Genomic DNA, 19,392 nt, shown 5'->3' on the forward strand with positions numbered 1-19,392 from the left:
TCCTTATAGTTAATACAAACTATTTAATTCAGTGTGAATTAAGTTTTAAAGCAACCTAAATTATTTATTTCAAAATCTTAGTAAATTTTAACACTGTATACCCCAATCTCGAGTTCAATTCCTGGAGTGGGATTCTTTCATTAGTAAATTAAAAAAAATATTCATATTGTATATCTTTATATATTTTTAAATTTATTATTTGGGCTGAAGTGCAGACATAGTTTAAGCTTATTAAGTTTGATATTTTTAATTGTCTTTAAAATATAAGGCAAATTTTCAAACCAGCTAAATGTCATTTTGTAATCTCGAGATTTTGGGAACTGCAGCAATTTTTTTTCCCTTTGAAAAACAAATGTATTTGTCATACCTGTTTCATTTTGCCAATGTGTGGGTTAATAATTCACAATATGGTAATTTCACTAGTAGCAGAAAAAATTGCTCCAAGTTCTTTGGTATAGAAAAAAATACAGCCTCTCCTCACTTAGCGACATACTCGTTTACCGATGCCTTGGACTTACGATGGGCTCCATGACCTGTATTCATACCTAAATAATGTATATTAGAGATGATTTCCTCTATTCTGTTTATTTCAGTACAGTACACTACTTTATAAACATTTAAAAATATACCAGAAATTTTATAAATGATGCAAAGGTGACTTTAAAACAATATCAAAGATGGTTGACACAAACCCACTACCATTATAGTATGGTCATCATTTAGTGACTGATTCATTTACCGACGTGGTCTTAGAAACGGAACTCTGTCGTTAAGTGAGGAGAGGCTGTAGTTTAATAAATTACTGTCTATTTATTCATCTAGCGATTACAAAGTTGCCAGTTGTAGAATGTATATTATGTAGTAACTACAGGAAATATAGAAAAATGTTTACTTTTTGATTTTTGGTTAATATAAATTTGGAAAACTGCAGCCAGTCAAATGCAATACATGTTGGATCATAAGGCGTTATGAAAATATATAAGGAATAAGACTTTATTTATTCACTGCCAAATATGACAATATAAAATAACTAAAATATAAAACATCAATACCCTAAAAGTTTATTTTATTATCACATTCCATATAAATAAAATGTTTAGCACTTCTTGATAATATATATTTTATAGGTGTGAAGTTATTAAAAGTATTGTTTAGAGGGCTGAAGAGGGATTATTGAGGAGGTTGGGTCATTTAGAGAGGTGGAGCAAAATAGGTTGACTTGGAGGGTGTATAAATCTGTAGTGGAAGGGAGGAGGGGTAGGGGTTGTCCTAGGAAAGGATGGGAGGAGGGGATTAAAGAGGTTGTGTGTGCAAGGGGCCTGGTCATGCAGCAGGCATGTGTGAGCATGTTAGATAGGAGTGAATGGAGATGAATGGTTTTTGGGGCCTGACAAGCTGTTGAAGTGAGACGAGGGTAATATTTTGTGAAGGGGTTCAGGGAAACCAGTTAGCTGGACTCAAGTCTTGGAGGTGAGAAGTACAATGCCTGCACTTTAAAGGTGGGGCTTGGGATATTGGCTGTTTGGGGTGACATCTAAACTGTCATATCTGGGTGCCTCTGCAAAGACAGTGATATTGTGCGAGTGATGGTGAAAGTGTTTGCCTTTTGGGTCACCCTGACCCCTGTTGGTTTAGCGCTTTTTTTTATTATAATTGGGTCACCCTGCCTTGGTGGGAGACAGCAGTCATGTTGAGGAAAAAAAAAAATAACTTCTTATGGTGTATATAAAGGTTTTGCAAATATTTTTCATGTGTTGAACTACAATCTTAGGGTTGTATGATCCATACAAGTTTAGTGCTTTGTTGTGAATAGTTTGTATATAAAATTGACCCTAGTGGGTTTAGCACTTGGTTTTGTTGATGTATATAAATTTTTGTGCATTTTTTGATGGAAATGCAAATATTTAACAAAGGTTAGATTTCTTTAATCTTAGACTTAGGATGCATACGTAATATTGCTGTAGTTTATTAATGGTATTTTTCAATATTCACATTTCTAGTATCAATTATTTTTATTTATTATATGGATTATGTTGTAAGGGTGATAAAAGAAGAGTGCCAAGGATTGTTTTTAGTAAATTATTTAATACTAATCATATTTTCTTTATATGCATCATAATAAAATATTTACACTGCAGAGGAATATCAGAATGCTTTGACAAATATTCAGGTGATATGTTTTTAATTAAAATAGCTTCAAATAAGGCATTAAAATCAAATCTGAATTTTGGATGTACCTAATGTATAGATCAGTTAAAAAAAAATATGCTCCATATGAAACCACTCAAAGATATATTAGATGAAAAGACAAAAGTTCTATTAAACCATGGCATATACATACCAATGTATAATGTATATATTCAAGATTATTATTTTGCAAGATTTTCATACCTTGCTAGTGTACTCAGTGCTTACAGTAGAAAACAACTGGTATTCTTGCATTATCTTCACTTCCGCTCAGTAAATGAAAACTTAAGTGGTTTTGAAGGCATGTACACAAGCTTGGATACAAGGTCTATATCCTCATACTTGTAGTCGACATTGAAGCGGTGCATTACCTGGAGAACATGAGCAGGGAGCATATTGCTGTAAATACAGATGAGGAAATAGAAAAAGGAGAAAAAAATAAATGGTAAGGGTAACTGATCTACCTTTACATATATCTTGAAAGTTAAATCATTTAACCCACTTGTTCCAGAAATGCTATACATTCACCCCTTTGACCTCTTCAAGGGGGGGGGGGGCTCCTTGGCATGGTGAAGAGGCTCTAATTACCCCCCCAATCCCCCCTACCCTATCCCTTCCCTGTTCCTTCCTTTTTTTGGCCTTTGGGGTTCTTCCCACAGGCAATCTAGTTCCTAGGTAGGGGGAAGGGTACCGTGGTCCAGCCCATTCCATTGAGGTTCTTGGCGGTGGTGTAGTTTGCCGTGGAATCTGGATCGCCTGGGGATGTCCCGATCCCCCTCCGGTCAACAGCGGGGTGGCTTTGGGTGTCTTTCGGGCGACGGGTGTATCTCTGGAGGCTGCCTTTCGGATTCCGGGGGTGGTAGCCAAAGGAGGTATGCTTTGTGGCGGGTATCCAGCCACCTTCTCTTTTTGTCCACCAAGGTGGCACGGCGGATGTGAGGATACTATCCTGGATTGCTGGTTTACTGGCATGAAGGGCAGGGTATGGCACAGGTTCCATGCCGCATCTGTGCTACTTGCGGTGCTGAGGTCCTCTTGGATGCAGAAGGAGATTTTAGGCCCTTTCATTCCTCCTAGGAGCTATTCCTCCCCGTTCCCCCCTTTTTTATTTTATTTTCTTTCTTTTTGTTTTTAAGAAAAAGAAAGAAGTAACCTAACCATGGAAGACCCAATCCATGAACCTGCTACCCCCGGGCCCCTTACTAATACCGCGCCCTGTTCTGACCCCGCCTCGTTTTTTGACCACTCGTCGGACACTTCTAATGCCCCTGTACCTCTTGCTGGTGCTGTTTCATCACCAGCTTCAGGAACTGGGGTTTCGACTGATTCCTTCGATTTGTCTGACCTCCACTTTGACTATGCTTCCAGCCTCTCCCTCTATGTTGTGGCAATTTTCGAATTGCCAGCCCGTTCCACGTCAGACCGACTCCGGTCCCACTCCTAAATACCCACGACAATTATCTGATGATACTTCTTCGCTTCCTTCTCGCCCTCCTCAGAAAAAACGACACGTCATGCACTCCCTTTCCACGCTCAGTTTCGAAATGTTCAATGGATTAAATTCTTTACGACCAACTTCCTCTACTGCCTATCTTTCCGACCATAGTATTGGCAAGGAGCTCCTACACCATGTTGGTAGAGATATATCCTTTCACGCTCTCAAGAGCAGTACACTCATCATTACTGTCCAGAATGCTAACCAAATTCCTGACCTTTCTCCTCTTTCACATATCGATACTATTCCTATCAGTATTGGAAAACATCATTCCCTCAATTCTTGTAGTAGCACTGTCATTATGCCCCATACCATTGTCCAACAGAATTTCAAGACGTGGCGATGACATTCTGGAACAGCTGGAACTCCAGACCTCCCAATCCTCAAAGTAGACACTTACGTCCTTCCTGCCTGCGGGCGGAGACAACACCCTTGCAATGTAGCTCGATTAACTTAATGCCGTGAACTCCCATCCTCTGTTTATGTAGCAGGACATCGTTTACAAGTTCGAATGGTGATTCCTCCACCGCAAGTGTAGAAATTGCTTGCAATTTGGTCACCCAGCGAAATATTGCAGATCTATAGCCGAATGCCCAGTATGTGGTGCCGATGACCATTCTAATACGTATGTCTTGTAGCCGACCTCCCTTTTGCCCTAATTGTCATGAGGCTCACCCTTCTTACTCTCGCTGTTGCCAGGTCTACTTAAATGAGCGAGAAATCCATTGCCTCAAAGTGGCAGTTTCTCATCTACGCCTGCAAGAGAGAGACCCCCATATTTCTTATTCTCGTGTTTCTAAACGTCCTCCCACCTCTGGGGTCCAATCTTCTGCAGCCTCCTCTGTGGTTACCCCTTCCATAGTCACTCCTGTGTCTAATTCTTTTGCTGTCCTGGGCTCAGAAGTCCCTGCCTCAACACCTCAGTCTGTTCTCACTTCATGTTCTCCCTCACAAGCCCTGGTATTGACAAGACCTTGTACAACACCTCCCAATCGCCCCTCTACTTCTCAAAAGAACAAAAAATCTCCTTTAGCCCCTCCTTCCCTTCTTCTCCCTCTACATTTTACCTTTCCAGTCTCTCTACCTGGTTCTTCACCTCTCACTAGCTGTTACAAGTGTGGAGGTTCACCCTCCTCCTCGTATGGTACCTTCCTCCCCTGTCCCCTCCCAAGTTTCTTCCTCTTCTGCTCCCTCGCTAGTTTCTTTCTCTTCTGTCTCTTCCCACACTTCTCCAGTGCCCCCACCCCTTCATCCTCCCCTACTTGGTACAGTCCATTGCTGTCCCAATCTTTACTCAGCTTCTTCCTCCTATCTCCAATACTGTCTCCCATACAATGTCTTCGACTTTTGTAATGCTTGAAGCTATCTCAGAATATACTGAAGAGACTAAACCATCAATGGACACTGATCCTCCTCCTCTTCCCTCTCCTCCATCTGCGCAACTCCTTTCTTCGCAGCACTCCGTTCCTTCGCTGCTTGAACGTTTTCTGCTGCCACCACATGAGGACTTTTCTAACCCCTCTAGTCCGTAGGTACCCTTACCTGCGGATTCCTGGTATCTCGTTGCCAATCATGGCCTATTTACAGTGGAATATCCACAGCCTCGGGTAATCAGGGTGAGCTTCAGATGTTGTTCTCCCGGTTTTCCCCTGTTGGTGTTTGCTTACAAGAACCAAAATTACACTGCTGTTTTCCATCTCATCTCAGGCTATGATTTATTGCATTCTTCAAATCCTTTTTCTAATGGGACCTTTAATGAAAGTGCCCTTCTACGCACTGACATTCCATACCATTGGCTATTTGTTCATACCTCACTGCATTACACTGCAGCCCGTATCCACTTGAATAAGTGGAATACAATCTGTTCTTTGTATCTCTCTCCTCGGGCATTATCTATCCCAGATTTTGCCTTTCTTGTTTCGTCCTTACCACCACCACCTCTGTTACTTGGCGATTTTAATGCCCATCATTTCCTCTAGGGGGGGGGGGATCTCACTGTGACTCACGTGGCATTCAGTTGGCAGCTTTTCTCGCTTCTCACCGCCTCCATGTTTTAAATATGGGTACTCCCACCCATTTTGATCATCGTACTCGTACTCTCTCGCATTGATCCCTCGGACGGCTCTTCCTCCACTGCACTTGACTTCATCTGGTTTTACATGACAGCGATCATTTTCCAATCATTCTTATTTCTCCTTCATATTCATCACCTCTTCATAGCCCATGCTGGCAGTTTGATGAAGCAAATTGGGACCTTTACTCACAACTAACTGCTTTTAGTGAGGTTCCTTCTTCATCCTCCATTGATAGAGCTTTTACACCTCTTCTCAACGTCAGTTTTAACTGCAGCTTCTAATTCTATCCCCTAAACCTTGGGCAGGCATTCTCAGAAGTGCGTGCCATGGTGGTCTCCTGCTTGTGCTTGGGCAGTATGTTTGAAACACGCTGCATGGGGCAGGTACCGGTACAATAGAACCACAGAGAGACTTCTTGATTTTAAGCAGAAGTGAGCAGTCGCTCGCTGTGTCATCCGTGACGCTAAATGCACTTGCTGGCAAGATTATGTTTCCACCATCACCTCGGCTTCCTCTATAAGTGCAGTCTGGAAAAAAGTGCAGAAACTGAGTGGTAAATACTCTCCTGACCCAGCTCCTGTTCTGCAGGTTGCCGGTGTTGATGTAGCAAACCCTCTTGACATTGCCACTGAAATTGGCAATCGTCTGGTCTGTATTTCTCGGGCTCCATCTATTCCACTCGTTTCTTTCCTCAAAGTCTGCCAGAGAGTTAGCACCCTTAGACTTTTCTTCTTTCAAAGAAAAATATTATAATGTGCCTTTTACACTTCTGGAACTGAAGGCGACACACACAGCTTGCCAATCATCTGCAGCTGGGCCTGATGGCATTCATAGTCGGATGTTACAACTTTTACATCAGTCAGCCCTTACAGCCTCTTCAATCTTATTTGGTCACAAGGAATTCTTTCCCAGCTGTGAGTGTCCCGTCAGGGAAGGTTCCTTGATGGTGAGGGGCTCTTGATTTAGGGAATTGGATCTGTGCTCCAGTTCCTCGAATTAAGCCTGAATGCCTTCCATATCCCCCCCAGGCGCTGTATAATCCTACGGGTTTAGCGCTTCCCCTTGATTATAAAAATAATTTCCCAGCGGTGGAAATCTGCCATTGTTCTCCCTTTCTGCAAACCGGTACTACGGGACATAATGCCTCTCACTATCGTCCCATTGCTCTTACCAGTGCAGTTTGCAAAGTGATGGAACATCTGGCAAATCGACGTTTAATATGGTATTTAGAGACGCACAACAGTCTCTCCACTAGTCAATATGGCTTTTGTATGGGCCGTTCTACCATAGACCCCTTACTACACTGGGATACGTATGTTCGTAATGCCTTTGCAAATAACCACTCAGTTATTGCCATATTTTTTGACATTGAGAAGGCATATGAGAACTTGGAGGTATGATACTTAGGCCCAAACCCACTCCTTAGGTCTCCGAGGCAATCTATCATCCTTCCTTAAGAACTTCTTAACCGACAGACATTTCTGTGTTTGGGTTACTAATATGCTCTCCCCGGACTTTGTCCAAGCTGAAGATGTCTCCCCAGGGATGTGTTCTGAGCGCAACACTTTTTCTCCTTGTTATAAATGATTTGGCGCCTCTTCCATCCAATATTTGGTCATCACTATGTTGTTGACTGCTATTGCTTGTGCAGGCACTGACTGTCACCTCATTACAGTTTCTCTCCAGCATGCGGTCGACCGTGTTTCCAACTGGGCCACCACGCATGGGTTTAAATTTTCCAGTACTAAAACTCGCCAAATTATTTTCACTAGACGCTCTGTCATCTCCGATCATCCTTTGTACCTCTATGGCTCACGTATCCCTGAACATGATATGGTCAGGTTTCTAGGCCTTTTCTTTGACCGTAGGTTATCCTGGAAACCTCACGTTACCTCTCTGAAGGCAACTTGTCACAGCCGGCTGAACCTTCTTAAAACCCTTGCTCATCTTTCATGGGGAGCTGATCATCGAACTTTCCTTTGCCTACATTCAGCCCTCATTTTATCGAAACTATTATGGTGACCAGATCTATTCAGTGGCCTTTCCTGCTACTCTCTCTAGTCTTAATCCCATCCATCACCAGGGATTACGTTTATGCCTTGGTGCTTTTTGCTTTTCCTCTGTTGAGAGCCTCTATACAGAAGCAAATATTCCGTCCTTGTCCGATCGCCGTGATGTCCATTGCCTTCGCTATGTTCGCTCTCATGATCTCTGCAATCCTTCCATATACAGAATAGTCACCGATGTTAGTAGACATTATTTGTTCGTCGCCCGTTTCCTCTGTCCCTTTTCTTTTCGCCCACATTCGCTCTTGTCTTCCCTTCAGTTACCACCTTTCTATGTTCATGTAGCATCTCACTTTTCCCTGCCCCCCTGGGGAGTTCCAGCTGTTCGGGTCTGTTCTTTCTCACTCCCTTGCGCAAGCCCAACTGCCTATGGTAGCTTTCCGCTCTTTTTCTTGACCACTTCTGCTCTCATTCTCATGCCATCAGTGTACACAGATGGCTCTAAGTCTTCTGACGGCGTTGGATTCGCAGCAGTGTTTCCAGACGGTGTTGTGCGAGGGCATTTACTATCCTCGGCTAGCATTTTTACTGCTGAATTGTATGCCATTCTTGCAGCACTTATCCGTATGGCATCTATGCCTGTGTCATCATTTGTGGTTGTTTCAGATTCCCTTAGTGCTTTACAGGCTATAGGAAAATTTGATACACCTCCTCCCCTAGTTCTCCGTATCCAACTTTGGTTACACCGTATCTCTGCCAAGCATAAAGATATTGTTTTTTGTTGGGTCCCTGGTCATGTTGACATACAGGGCAATGAACAGGCAGACACTGCTGTGCGGTCAACAGTACCTGACCTTCCAGTTTCATAATAGAGGTGTTCCATTTATGGACTATTTTGCTGTAATAGCTACCCACCTTCACACCCGTTGGCAACAGTGTTGGTCTGACCTGCTCAATAACGAACTTCATTCTATTAAACCGAATATAGGTTACTGGCCATCTTCTTGTCATCAGTGTCAAGGTTGGGAGACTACTCTCTCCCGTCTTCGCATTGGCCACACTCGTCTTGCTCATGGGTATCTCATGGAGAGGCACCCTGTTCCTCTCTGTGAATTGTCAAGTTCCAGTATCGGTTAGCCACATTCTGTTAGATTGCCCACTCTATCAACGAGCACAGAATTTACCTCCAACATTGTCTCAGCTCTGTTGCTCTCTTTACCTTCCCTTCTTGCTGATGGACCCTCCTTTAATCCAGACTCTCTCACTGACTTGTTTACAACTGATTTACTCCACAAACTCTGATGATGATACCTTTAGCACTCCCCTCAGCCCTTTCTACCTCAATCTCTTGCTACCCTCTACCCCAGCACTATCCACTGCCCCGCTGTTCTCCGTAACCTACTAATCATCCCTCTCCCTTTTGCCACTTGATACCCTCGCTTCCTTTCCTGCCCTACAGCATTGTATAGCACTTGTGGTTTATCGTTTCTTTTTGATTATAATAATCACCCCTTTGTCTTTAATGACAAAATGTGTATCATTTATGACAGTCTTAGTTTCCTAAGTCTTAACCAAACTATGGCTCTTCAAGGGGGGCACAGGTGTGGGTGGGGGGTGCTTTCATACTGGTGAAGGAATCATCCTTGGAAGAAACCCAATTCCTTCCTGTTTGATATAGTATGGCCCTATACCCCTACCACATTGCTGCATGATCCATACTGGTTTAATGTATAAAAGGGTATATAAATAATTTGCTTAAAATATTGAACCAAGACAGCACTGCAATGGATTAAAGTTGGATACATTTAAATTTTGAAAGGATATAGGAGCATTGGTTTGGCAACAGGTACTGACAAGTGAATAATTATCTAAACTAAACGCTAAACCATAGATGAGTGGAACAAACTGCTACATTGCATAACTGAAGCAAGAACTTTAGATAATTTTAATAAGTTGGACAGGAACATTAGTGGGTGTGAGCTGGCTTGCCTAGCATAGGCCAGTAGGCCTGCTGCAATGCTACTCTCGTGTTCTTATATGCCTAATGGATGTTAACCCCCTCTCCCCTAAATAGACTAGAACCTGTGACTTACCCTTGCTAAGAATGTGTACATCTCCTGCTCTGCTATACGACGCCCAATGCACATTCTAGTTCCAGTTCCAAATGGAAGAGAAGCGTAAGGGTGGATAGGTCCCAAAGGCTTGTGGCGTAACCATCTTTCCGGGATGAATTCCTTGGCACGTGGAAAAAGTGCCTCATCCCATCCCATCAACATGTTAAGGGTAGTTCCCATCCACTGCAGGGAAGCAAGTTTTTACATATTAATCCCAGTGAGTGAGGTGACTTGATGCCAGTGAAAAGCTCATGTTCCAAGGAGCTGGACATATCCTTTCTTTGAATTGAACATGAATGCTTCCCATCACCTGGAGTGCTATTTTACCCCTACGAGTTTAGCCCATCTAGCTGAATAAATTAATCACTGGCAACCAGGAACCTCTCTTGAGGAGTAGCTAGAAAGAGGTAATCACAAATAGGTGATGTGACTTTAAAACAGACTCACCCCTTTAGGAACAACATAGCCACCGAGCACTAAATCCCTTTCCAAGGTCCTCGCAGTGCCTAAGGTCAGAGGGTACAGCCTGAAAAACAATGAAGTTAATTTGATGACCATTGTGTACCTCATGCTCATTACACTGGTGGTAGCATATACACATTATACAGTGTTTCGTAATTACATAGTGGTTCTTGTGACAACTTCAGTGTAGAAAAAATGCATTCATAGTCTAAGACATTTATTAAAGCAAACTTTTTTTTGCCACGAATAGCTTTATTATATTATGACTCTTAGGAAGCCACTAGTAGGTAAAGGTCTTTCAATAAATGTCCTGAACTGTATAAGAGTGTCTTTCACATCCTGTCAGTATCAACATACCATACACTTTCCCCTGGCTTCAACATTAATATCAAAACAAGTTACATTAGTAACGAATTATTTACAAAAATGAAGTTACATATTGCACTATCTAATTTGTATAGTTGATAGTTTGGGAAATAATCTTTTTTTTATGAAGTTTGTTGTTTTACCTTTTAGTTCCCTGAAGGTGGCTTGACGCCGGTGATGGCTTAAGGTACTGTATTAATTAACCCTACGAGTTCAGTGCTCCACCGTGAAACAAACCAGTTAATGTACATTATAGGGATGTGCCAAGTATTGGTATCGGTGAAAAATTTGCCGACAATCAACCAATACTTTTAAAGTATTAATGCTACACATGCTTAAAATTATAATTATAACTAAGCGTAAACCCACAAGGGTCACACATGCTTAAAAACAGTAAAATTAATACTTCATTACTGCGAGAATTACTCTCATACATACATGCTCACATGAATGCACTACGCCTTCATGTGACTCGGTGTGCTACTGTTACAAGATTAAATTTTCAGTGCCTCAGCAGAGACTTTGCTCATAAAACTGTAGTCCCTTGTGCGATGCGATTTCCTGGATCCCACTCAGTGGCGCACATTACCCAGTTTACAAAGACGCAATGCATGAATTTAACACAGGCGCAGCCAGCCATCCCAGGCCCCAGGACTAGGAAGTGTTGGGACCTCCAGTTCCCCCTTCGCCCAGAAATATAAAAAGTGCATCACCGTCATAAAGCTCTGAGTGAAGATAGATTAATAAAAAGACACCAGTATAAATAAAGGAAGATTAATGCTGATTTCAAACAGTCTGCTTTCTTGATAACTATAGAAATTTTGCTTCAGGGAAGAAGTATCTCTGAAGTAAGAACTTCAGTTAACTTTGAAAATAGATTGGACAAGTACACTAGTGGGGGAGGGTGGGGCAAGTCTGACCTGCCTAGCATGGACCAGAATGTATATCAATGGTTAATATTATGTACTGACATGTATATTAAGACTCTGGCATTTTTAGATAACGTTTCATCTGCCAGGAGAATTGATAGTACCTGGTGGACGGGATATCTTTTTAGTAAAAGGTTATAAACTGCATATTGTTATAAACTCTCTCCCACCTTAACATTGGCCACACTCGTCTTACTCATGGGTATCTCATGGAGAGGCACTCTGTTCCTCTCTGTGAGCAGTGTCAAGTTCCAGTATCGATTAGCCACATTCTGTTAGACTGCCCTCTCTATCAACGAGCACGCAGAATTTACCTCCAACGTCGTCTTCGTTCTACTGCTCTCTCTTTACCTTCCCTTCTTGCTGATGGACCCTCCTTTAATCCTGACTCTCTCATTGACTTCTTGACAACGACTGATTTACTCCACAAACTCTGATGATACCTTTCGCACTTCCCTCAGCCCTTTCTAGCTCAGTCTTTTGCTGCCCTTTACCCTTAAACCATCTACTGCCCCGCTGTTATCCGTAACCTATTACTCATCCATCTCCCTTTTGCCACCTAATGCCCTCGCTTCCTTCCTGCCCTGCAGCGCTGTATAGCCCTTGTGGCTTAGCGCTTCTTTTTGATTATAATAATAGTAATACAAACATGGCATGGGCCAATAGCCTTATTGTTGTACTCCACTCTGTGATTTCAGCCGGGCCTTCCCTAGAAGACATGGGGCCTGGGAAAACAGGCCTGTTTCATTTATCCTTTTCACCTGACTAAGCCCTTTATTCAACATACCAGTTTCCAAAATTCATTAGATAAGAAGAAAAAATGATGCCAATGTTGTATCATGTCCCTTCAATTCCTCTGACAACAGTTTACCATGTTTTCTACATGCACTTCAACTGTTGTCCATACACAAATAACTCGCACATAGGAGAGAGAAGCTTTACGATGACGTTTCGGTCCGACTTGGACCATGATTGTATTCTGCAGCAGAAAGTAATAAAAAACATCAATGATGACTAGGCAAATAGTGTGCCACTACACTGCCTTCCTCTAGCCTGCAGTAAACTGGAGAGTTTACCTGGAGAGAGTTTCGGGGGTCAACGCCCCCGCGGCCCGGTCTGTGACCAGGCCTCCTGGTGGATCAGCGCCTGATCAACCAGGCTGTTGCTGCTGGCTGACCGCAAACCAACGTACGAGCCACAGCCCGGCTGATCAGGAACTGACTTTAGGCTCTTCGAGAACAAAATTAACTACACAAGAACAAGATCATTCAGAATTGATCTACCCGCTTATTTAATGTTATTAGCTTCTGTGAACAAAAAGCCGTTGCTTAGATAATACACCTTCCATCATTTGATGGAATATAAATGGAATCCTGTTGCTATGTTTATTGAAAAAAAAATGGTCTAAAAATACTGCCAAAAGCACAATATTTGAAATATTTCCTCAACAAAACTTTTTGTGATCAAAGATTCTTAGGCTTGGGTAGCATACCATCCAAATCCAACCTACAATACCCAAGAATAACGTAATGTAACCCAACCTAGCCGGCCTTGAATTCCAGAGTATCAACATTTAATGAAACCTCGTTTCTTACCTAAAAGACTCTTTAATAACAGCCTTAAGATATGAGAACTGGGCAAGGTGTTTGGCAGTAATGGGGCCCTGAAGGTCACCAAGAACGCCATCTACCTCCTTCTGAAGCTTAACTTGTGCGTTTGGGTTACGAGCCAACAAGTACAACGTGAAGCCCAAAGTGTGAGAGGTCTATAAAGGGAAGCATAAATAATTAACAAAGTAGAAATGAACTTTCATTTAAATTTATACTGTATTCACAAATATGCTAAATCCGTATGGGCCATTCAATACTGCAAATGTCTCTATCTAATTATATATATATATTCAGGTTAAAAGACTATCGCCTGTATGTAGTGTAAGGCTGCAATTCAGTTGTATGTATTGTATACATCAACTGTATATATAGCAGTGACTTTAAACAAAGGTGTTTTGTAAGACTGTGTGTGTGATTATATATATATATATATATATATATATATATATATATATATATATATATATATATATATATATATATATATATATATATATATATATATATAAGGTTGATGGGTAGGCTCCAGGATGCACATGTTTATAGAGGGGCAACTGATATATCGGATCATTATTTAGTTGTAGCTACAGTTAGAGTAAGAGGTAGATGGGAAAAGAGGAGGTGGCAACAACAAGTAAGAGGGAGGTGAAAGTGTATAAACTAAGGGAGGAGGAAGTTCGGGTGAGATATAAGCGACTATTGGCAGAAAGGTGGGCTAGTGCAAAGATGAGCAGTGGGGGGGTTGAAGAGGGTTGGAATAGTTTTAAAAATGCAGTACTAGAATGTGGGGCAGAAGTTTGTGGTTATAGGAGGGTGGGGGCAGGAGGAAAGAGGAGTGATTGGTGGAATGATGAAGTAAAGGGTGTGATAAAAGAGAAAAAGGTAGCTTATGAGAGGTTTTTTACAAAGCAGAAGTGTTATAAGAAGAGCAGAGTATATGGAGAGTAAAAGAAAGGTAAAGAGAGTGGTGAGAGAGTGCAAAAGGAGAGCAGATGATAGAGTGGGAGAGGCACTGTCAAAAAATTTTAATGAAAATAAGAAAAAAATTTGGAGTTAAACAAGTTAAGAAAGCCTAGGGAAAGTATGGATTTGTCAGTTAAAAACAGAGTAGGGGAGTTAGTAGATGGGGAGATGGAGGTATTAGGTAGATGGTGAGAATATTTTGAGGAACTTTTAAATGTTAAGGAAGAAAGAGAGGCAGTAATTTCATGCACTGGTCAGGGAGGTATACCATCTTTTAGGAGTGAAGAAGAGCAGAATGTAAGTGTGGGGGAGGTACGTGAGGCATTACGTAGAATGAAAGGGGGTAAAGCAGCTGGAACTGATGGGATCATGACAGAAATGTTAAAAGCAGGGGGGGATATAGTGTTGGAGTGGTTGGTACTTTTGTTTAATAAATGTATGAAAGAGGGGAAGATGATGATCTGATAAGATGATGATCTGATAAGAAATGTCACCATATCAAAAACAATATACTCAGATCACAACATAATTGAGGTTCAGACATGTATGCGTGGAGCCCCAGACCGACATAATGAGACTAGTCACGAGGGAGCATTCACCAAATTCAACTTCAATAACAAAAACATAAAGTGGGACCAAGTAAACCAAGTCCTAACCGATATAAGCTGGGAAGATATACTAAGCAACACAGACCCCAACGTATGCCTAGAACAGATTAACTTGGTGGCACTCGATGTATACACAAGGCTTATTCCTCTAAGAAAAAGGAGGAGTAGATGTAAAATAGAAAGAGACAGGCGCTCCCTTTACAGGCGACGGAAAAGAATAACAGAGTGGCTAAAAGAGGTCAATATATCTGAAATGCGTAGGGAGACACTGGTCAGAGAAATAGCAAGCATCGAACTCAAGCTAAAGGAATCTTATAGGAGTCAGGAATCGCGGGAAGAACTAAAAGCCATAAATGAAATCGAAAGAAACCCAAAGTATTTCTTCTCCTATGCCAAATCAAAGTCGAGAACAACATCCAGTATTGGGCCCCTACTTAAACAAGATGGGTCCTACACAGATGACAGCAAGGAAATGAGTGAGCTACTCAAGTCCCTATATGACTCAGTTTTTAGCAAGCCGCTAACCAGACTGAGAGTCGAAGATCAAAACGAATTTTTTATGAGAGAGCCACAAAATTTGGTTAACACAAGCCTATCCGATGTTATCCTGACGCCAAATGACTTCGAACAAGCGATAAATGACATGCCCATGCACTCTGCCCCAGGGCCAGACTCATGGAACTCCGTGTTCATCAAGAACTGCAAGAAGCCCCTATCACGAGCCTTTTCCATCCTATGGAGAGGGAGCATGGACACGGGGGTCGTCCCACAGTTACTAAAAACAACAGACATAGCCCCACTCCACAAAGGGGGCAGTAAAACAACAGCAAAGAACTACAGACCGATAGCACTAACATCCCATATCATAAAAATCTTTGAAAGGGTCCTAAGAAGCAAGATCACCACCCATCTAGAAACCCATCAGTTACACAACCCAGGGCAACATGGGTTTAGAACAGGTCGCTCCTGTCTGTCTCAACTATTGGATCACTACGACAAGGTCCTAAATGCACTAGAAGATAAAAAGAATGCAGATGTAATATATACAGACTTTGCAAAAGCCTTCGACAAGTGTGACCATGGCGTAATAGCGCACAAAATGCGTGCTAAAGGAATAACAGGAAAAGTCGGTCGATGGATCTATAATTTCCTCACTAACAGAACACAGAGAGTAGTCGTCAACAGAGTAAAGTCCGAGGCAGCTACGGTGAAAAGCTCTGTTCCACAAGGCACAGTACTCGCTCCCATCTTGTTCCTCATCCTCATATCCGACATAGACAAGGATGTCAGCCACAGCACCGTGTCTTCCTTTGCAGATGACACCCGAATCTGCATGACAGTGTCTTCCATTGCAGACACTGCAAGGCTCCAGGCGGACATCAACCGAATCTTTCAATGGGCTGCAGAAAGCAATATGAAGTTCAACGATGAGAAATTTCAGTCACTCAGATATGGTAAACACGAGGAAATTAAATCTTCATCAGAGTACAAAACAAATTCTGGCCACAAAATAGAGCGAAACACCAACGTCAAAGACCTGGGAGTGATCATGTCGGAGGATCTCACCTTCAAGGACCATAACATTGTATCAATCGCATCTGCTAGAAAAATGACAGGATGGATAATGAGAACCTTCAAAACTAGGGAGGCCAAGCCCATGATGACACTCTTCAGGTCACTTGTTCTATCTAGGCTGGAATATTGCTGCACACTAACAGCACCTTTCAAGGCAGGTGAAATTGCTGACCTAGAAAATGTACAGAGAACCTTCACGGCGCGCATAACGGAGATAAAACACCTCAATTACTGGGAGCGCTTGAGGTTCCTGAACCTGTCTTCCCTGGAACGCAGGCGGGAGAGATACATGATTATATACACCTGGAAAATCCTAGAGGGACTAGTACCGAACTTACACACGAAAATCACTCACTACGAAAGCAAAAGACTTGGCAGACGATGCAACATCCCCCCAATGAAAAGCAGGGGTGTCACTAGCACGTTAAGAGACCATACAATAAGTGTCAGGGGCCCGAGACTGTTCAACTGCCTCCCAGCATACATAAGGGGGATTACCAACAGACCCCTGGCAGTCTTCAAGCTGGCACTGGACAAGCACCTAAAGTCGGTTCCTGACCAGCCGGGCTGTGGCTCGTACGTTGGTTTGCGTGCAGCCAGCAGCAACAGCCTGGTTGATCAGGCTCTGATCCACCAGGAGGCCTGGTCACAGACCGGGCCGCGGGGTCTCAGTGAAAGCCGCGAACATTGCCTTTGCCTCTGCAAGCAGTCCACGGATGAAAGGTATTTTGTTGTTTGTTGCTGGCTTTAGACCCTGTATATTTGCAAAGAAGAATGTCATCGGACTGGTGATATTGTTGGTACTGGGGGGGGGGGGATTTTTTTCCGGCATTAGTATCTGTATCTGTTGGTTTGGGGTGGAGGTCATCGACTGTGGTTCCACTCCAGGAATGACTGGATTTGGTGTACGATTTCTGCCATTTCCTGCCAGTTTTTTTTCCTTCCTGGCACTAAAAACCTCTCCCTCTTGAGTGGCTGTGGCTACCCAGGTTTTCCCATGGCCTGGATGTTTTGTATCTTTTTGTACCCTTTAGATAGTGTGCCTGGCAATTTAAGTTATAGCACAGTCTTTCCTGTACTGAAGAGGTACACATTTCAGGGTGAAAAAGCTTACAGGAAGGGAGTTTGCATTTTCCTGTTGTCATATGGGCATGGCATTTTCTAGGGTGGTCATAGTTGCACGTCCCGTCTGTTTTTCCAGATTTCCCATGTCTGCAGATACCAAGTGCATAGTATGTGCACAGGCTTGGTTTCCGTTTGCCTTGGGTTTCTGTGACTGTATTCCCTGTTGGTGCATGTTTCCCTGTCTTATTCCTATCCTCCCTAGCACCAACAATGGAGCTCCCACCAGTTGTTTTTGGTAATATATCCTCACTATAGCAAGTGGAGTCCTCTTGTTTGCTATTTCCTGTGGTATTTCTAGTTTGCAATATTGGTATTATCTTGTCTTTGACTACACTTGTTTCCCCACTACGGCTCCTGTCCCCTATGAGGTCATTTATATGTATTCCTTCCTGCGTATAATTCCCGACTACCTGGACAAAATCTCCAGCTTCACCATTACTGTCTCCCAGGACAGCACCTCCAGCTTCACCATTACTGTCTCCCAGGACAGCACCTCCAGCTTCACCATTACTGTCTCCCAGGACAGCACCTCCAGCTTCACCATTACTGTCTCCCAGGACAGCACCTCCAGCTTCACCATTACTGTCTCCCAGGACAGCACCTCCAGCTTCACCATTAGTCTCCCAGGACAGCACCTCCAGCTTCACCATTACTGTCTCCCAGGACAGCACCTCCAGCTTCACCATTACTGTCTCCCAGGACAGCACTATCAGCCCCACATTTACTGACTACCAGGACATCACCTCCAGCCTTACTGTTTCTGACTACATGGCCAGTATCAAGGGCAGTATCATTCAGCCCAGACTTTTTATGTTCCCATCTGTTGTAGAAAGCTTCCAGGTTGTCTATGAAAGCAGCTTTGATGTTATCCTCTTTTAATACCCTTGTGATTTTAGTCCACAGATTTTCCTCATTTGGGCATACCCAAAAACACTTCCCTGGTTTAATACTGCTTGTAGAGGTTTCAGAGTGGGTAGGGGATGTGTAGATCAAGTGTTTACATTGAAACATATATGTGAACAGTATTTAGATAAAGATAGGGAAGTTTTTATTGTATTTATGGATTTAGAAAAGGCGTATGATAGAGTGGATAGAGGAGCAATGTGGCAGATGTTGCAAGTATATGGAATAGGTGGTAAGTTATTAAATGCTGTAAAGAGTTTTTATGAGGATAGTGAGGCTCAGGTTAGGGTGTGTAGAAGAGAGGGAGACTACTTCCCGGTAAAAGTAGGTCTTAGACAGGGATGTGTAATGTCACCATGGTTGTTTAATATATTTATAGATGGGGTTGTAAAGGAAGTAAATGCTAGGGTGTTCGGGAGAGGGGTGGGATTAAATTTTGGGGAATCAAATTCAAAATGGGAATTGACACAGTTATTTTTTGCTGATGATACTGTGCTTATGGGAGATTCTAAAGAAAAATTGCAAAGGTTAGTGGATGAGTTTGGGAATGTGTGTAAAAGTAGAAAGTTGAAAGTGAACATAGAAAAGAGTAAGGTGAGGAGGGTATTAAATGATTTAGATAAAGAAAAACTGGATATCAAATTGGGGAGGAGGAATATGGAAGAAGTGAATGTTTTCAGATACTTGGGAGTTGACGTGTCGGCGGATGGATTTATGAAGGATGAGGTTAATCATAGAATTGATGAGGGAAAAAAGGTGAGTGGTGCGTTGAGGCATATGTGGAGTCAAAAAACGTTATCTATGGAGGCAAAGAAGGGAATGTATGAAAGTATAGTAGTACCAACACTCTTATATGGGTGTGAAGCTTGGGTGCTAAATGCAGCAGCGAGAAGACGGTTGGAGGCAGTGGAGATGTCCTGTTTAAGGGCAATGTGTGGTGTAAATATTATGCAGAAAATTCGGAGTGTGGAAAT

At 42.5% G+C, this 19,392-nt stretch overlaps 1 protein-coding gene across 2 annotated transcripts in view; it reads right to left on the reverse strand.

The window, feature by feature from the left end:
* Window positions 1–1,909: 1,909 nt before the first annotated feature.
* LOC128687381 (probable cytochrome P450 49a1) overlaps window positions 1,910–19,392 on the reverse strand; it is a 48,114-nt gene continuing 30,631 nt past the window's right edge. Inside the window, exons 8-11 of one of the 2 annotated variants that reach the window (XM_070092672.1) lie at window positions 13,230–13,399; window positions 10,325–10,403; window positions 9,857–10,060; window positions 1,910–2,558 (exon numbers count right to left, since the gene is read on the reverse strand). In XM_070092672.1, the coding sequence (XP_069948773.1) occupies window positions 2,448–2,558; window positions 9,857–10,060; window positions 10,325–10,403; window positions 13,230–13,399 (564 nt within the window). In that variant the 3' untranslated portion in view covers window positions 1,910–2,447. The remainder of the gene's footprint in view (window positions 2,559–9,856; window positions 10,061–10,324; window positions 10,404–13,229; window positions 13,400–19,392) is intronic. The other variant, XM_070092673.1, reaches the window with a different exon arrangement.

This window comes from Cherax quadricarinatus, chromosome 40 (assembly GCF_038502225.1).
Source record: "Cherax quadricarinatus isolate ZL_2023a chromosome 40, ASM3850222v1, whole genome shotgun sequence".
Lineage (NCBI taxonomy): Eukaryota > Metazoa > Arthropoda > Malacostraca > Decapoda > Parastacidae > Cherax > Cherax quadricarinatus.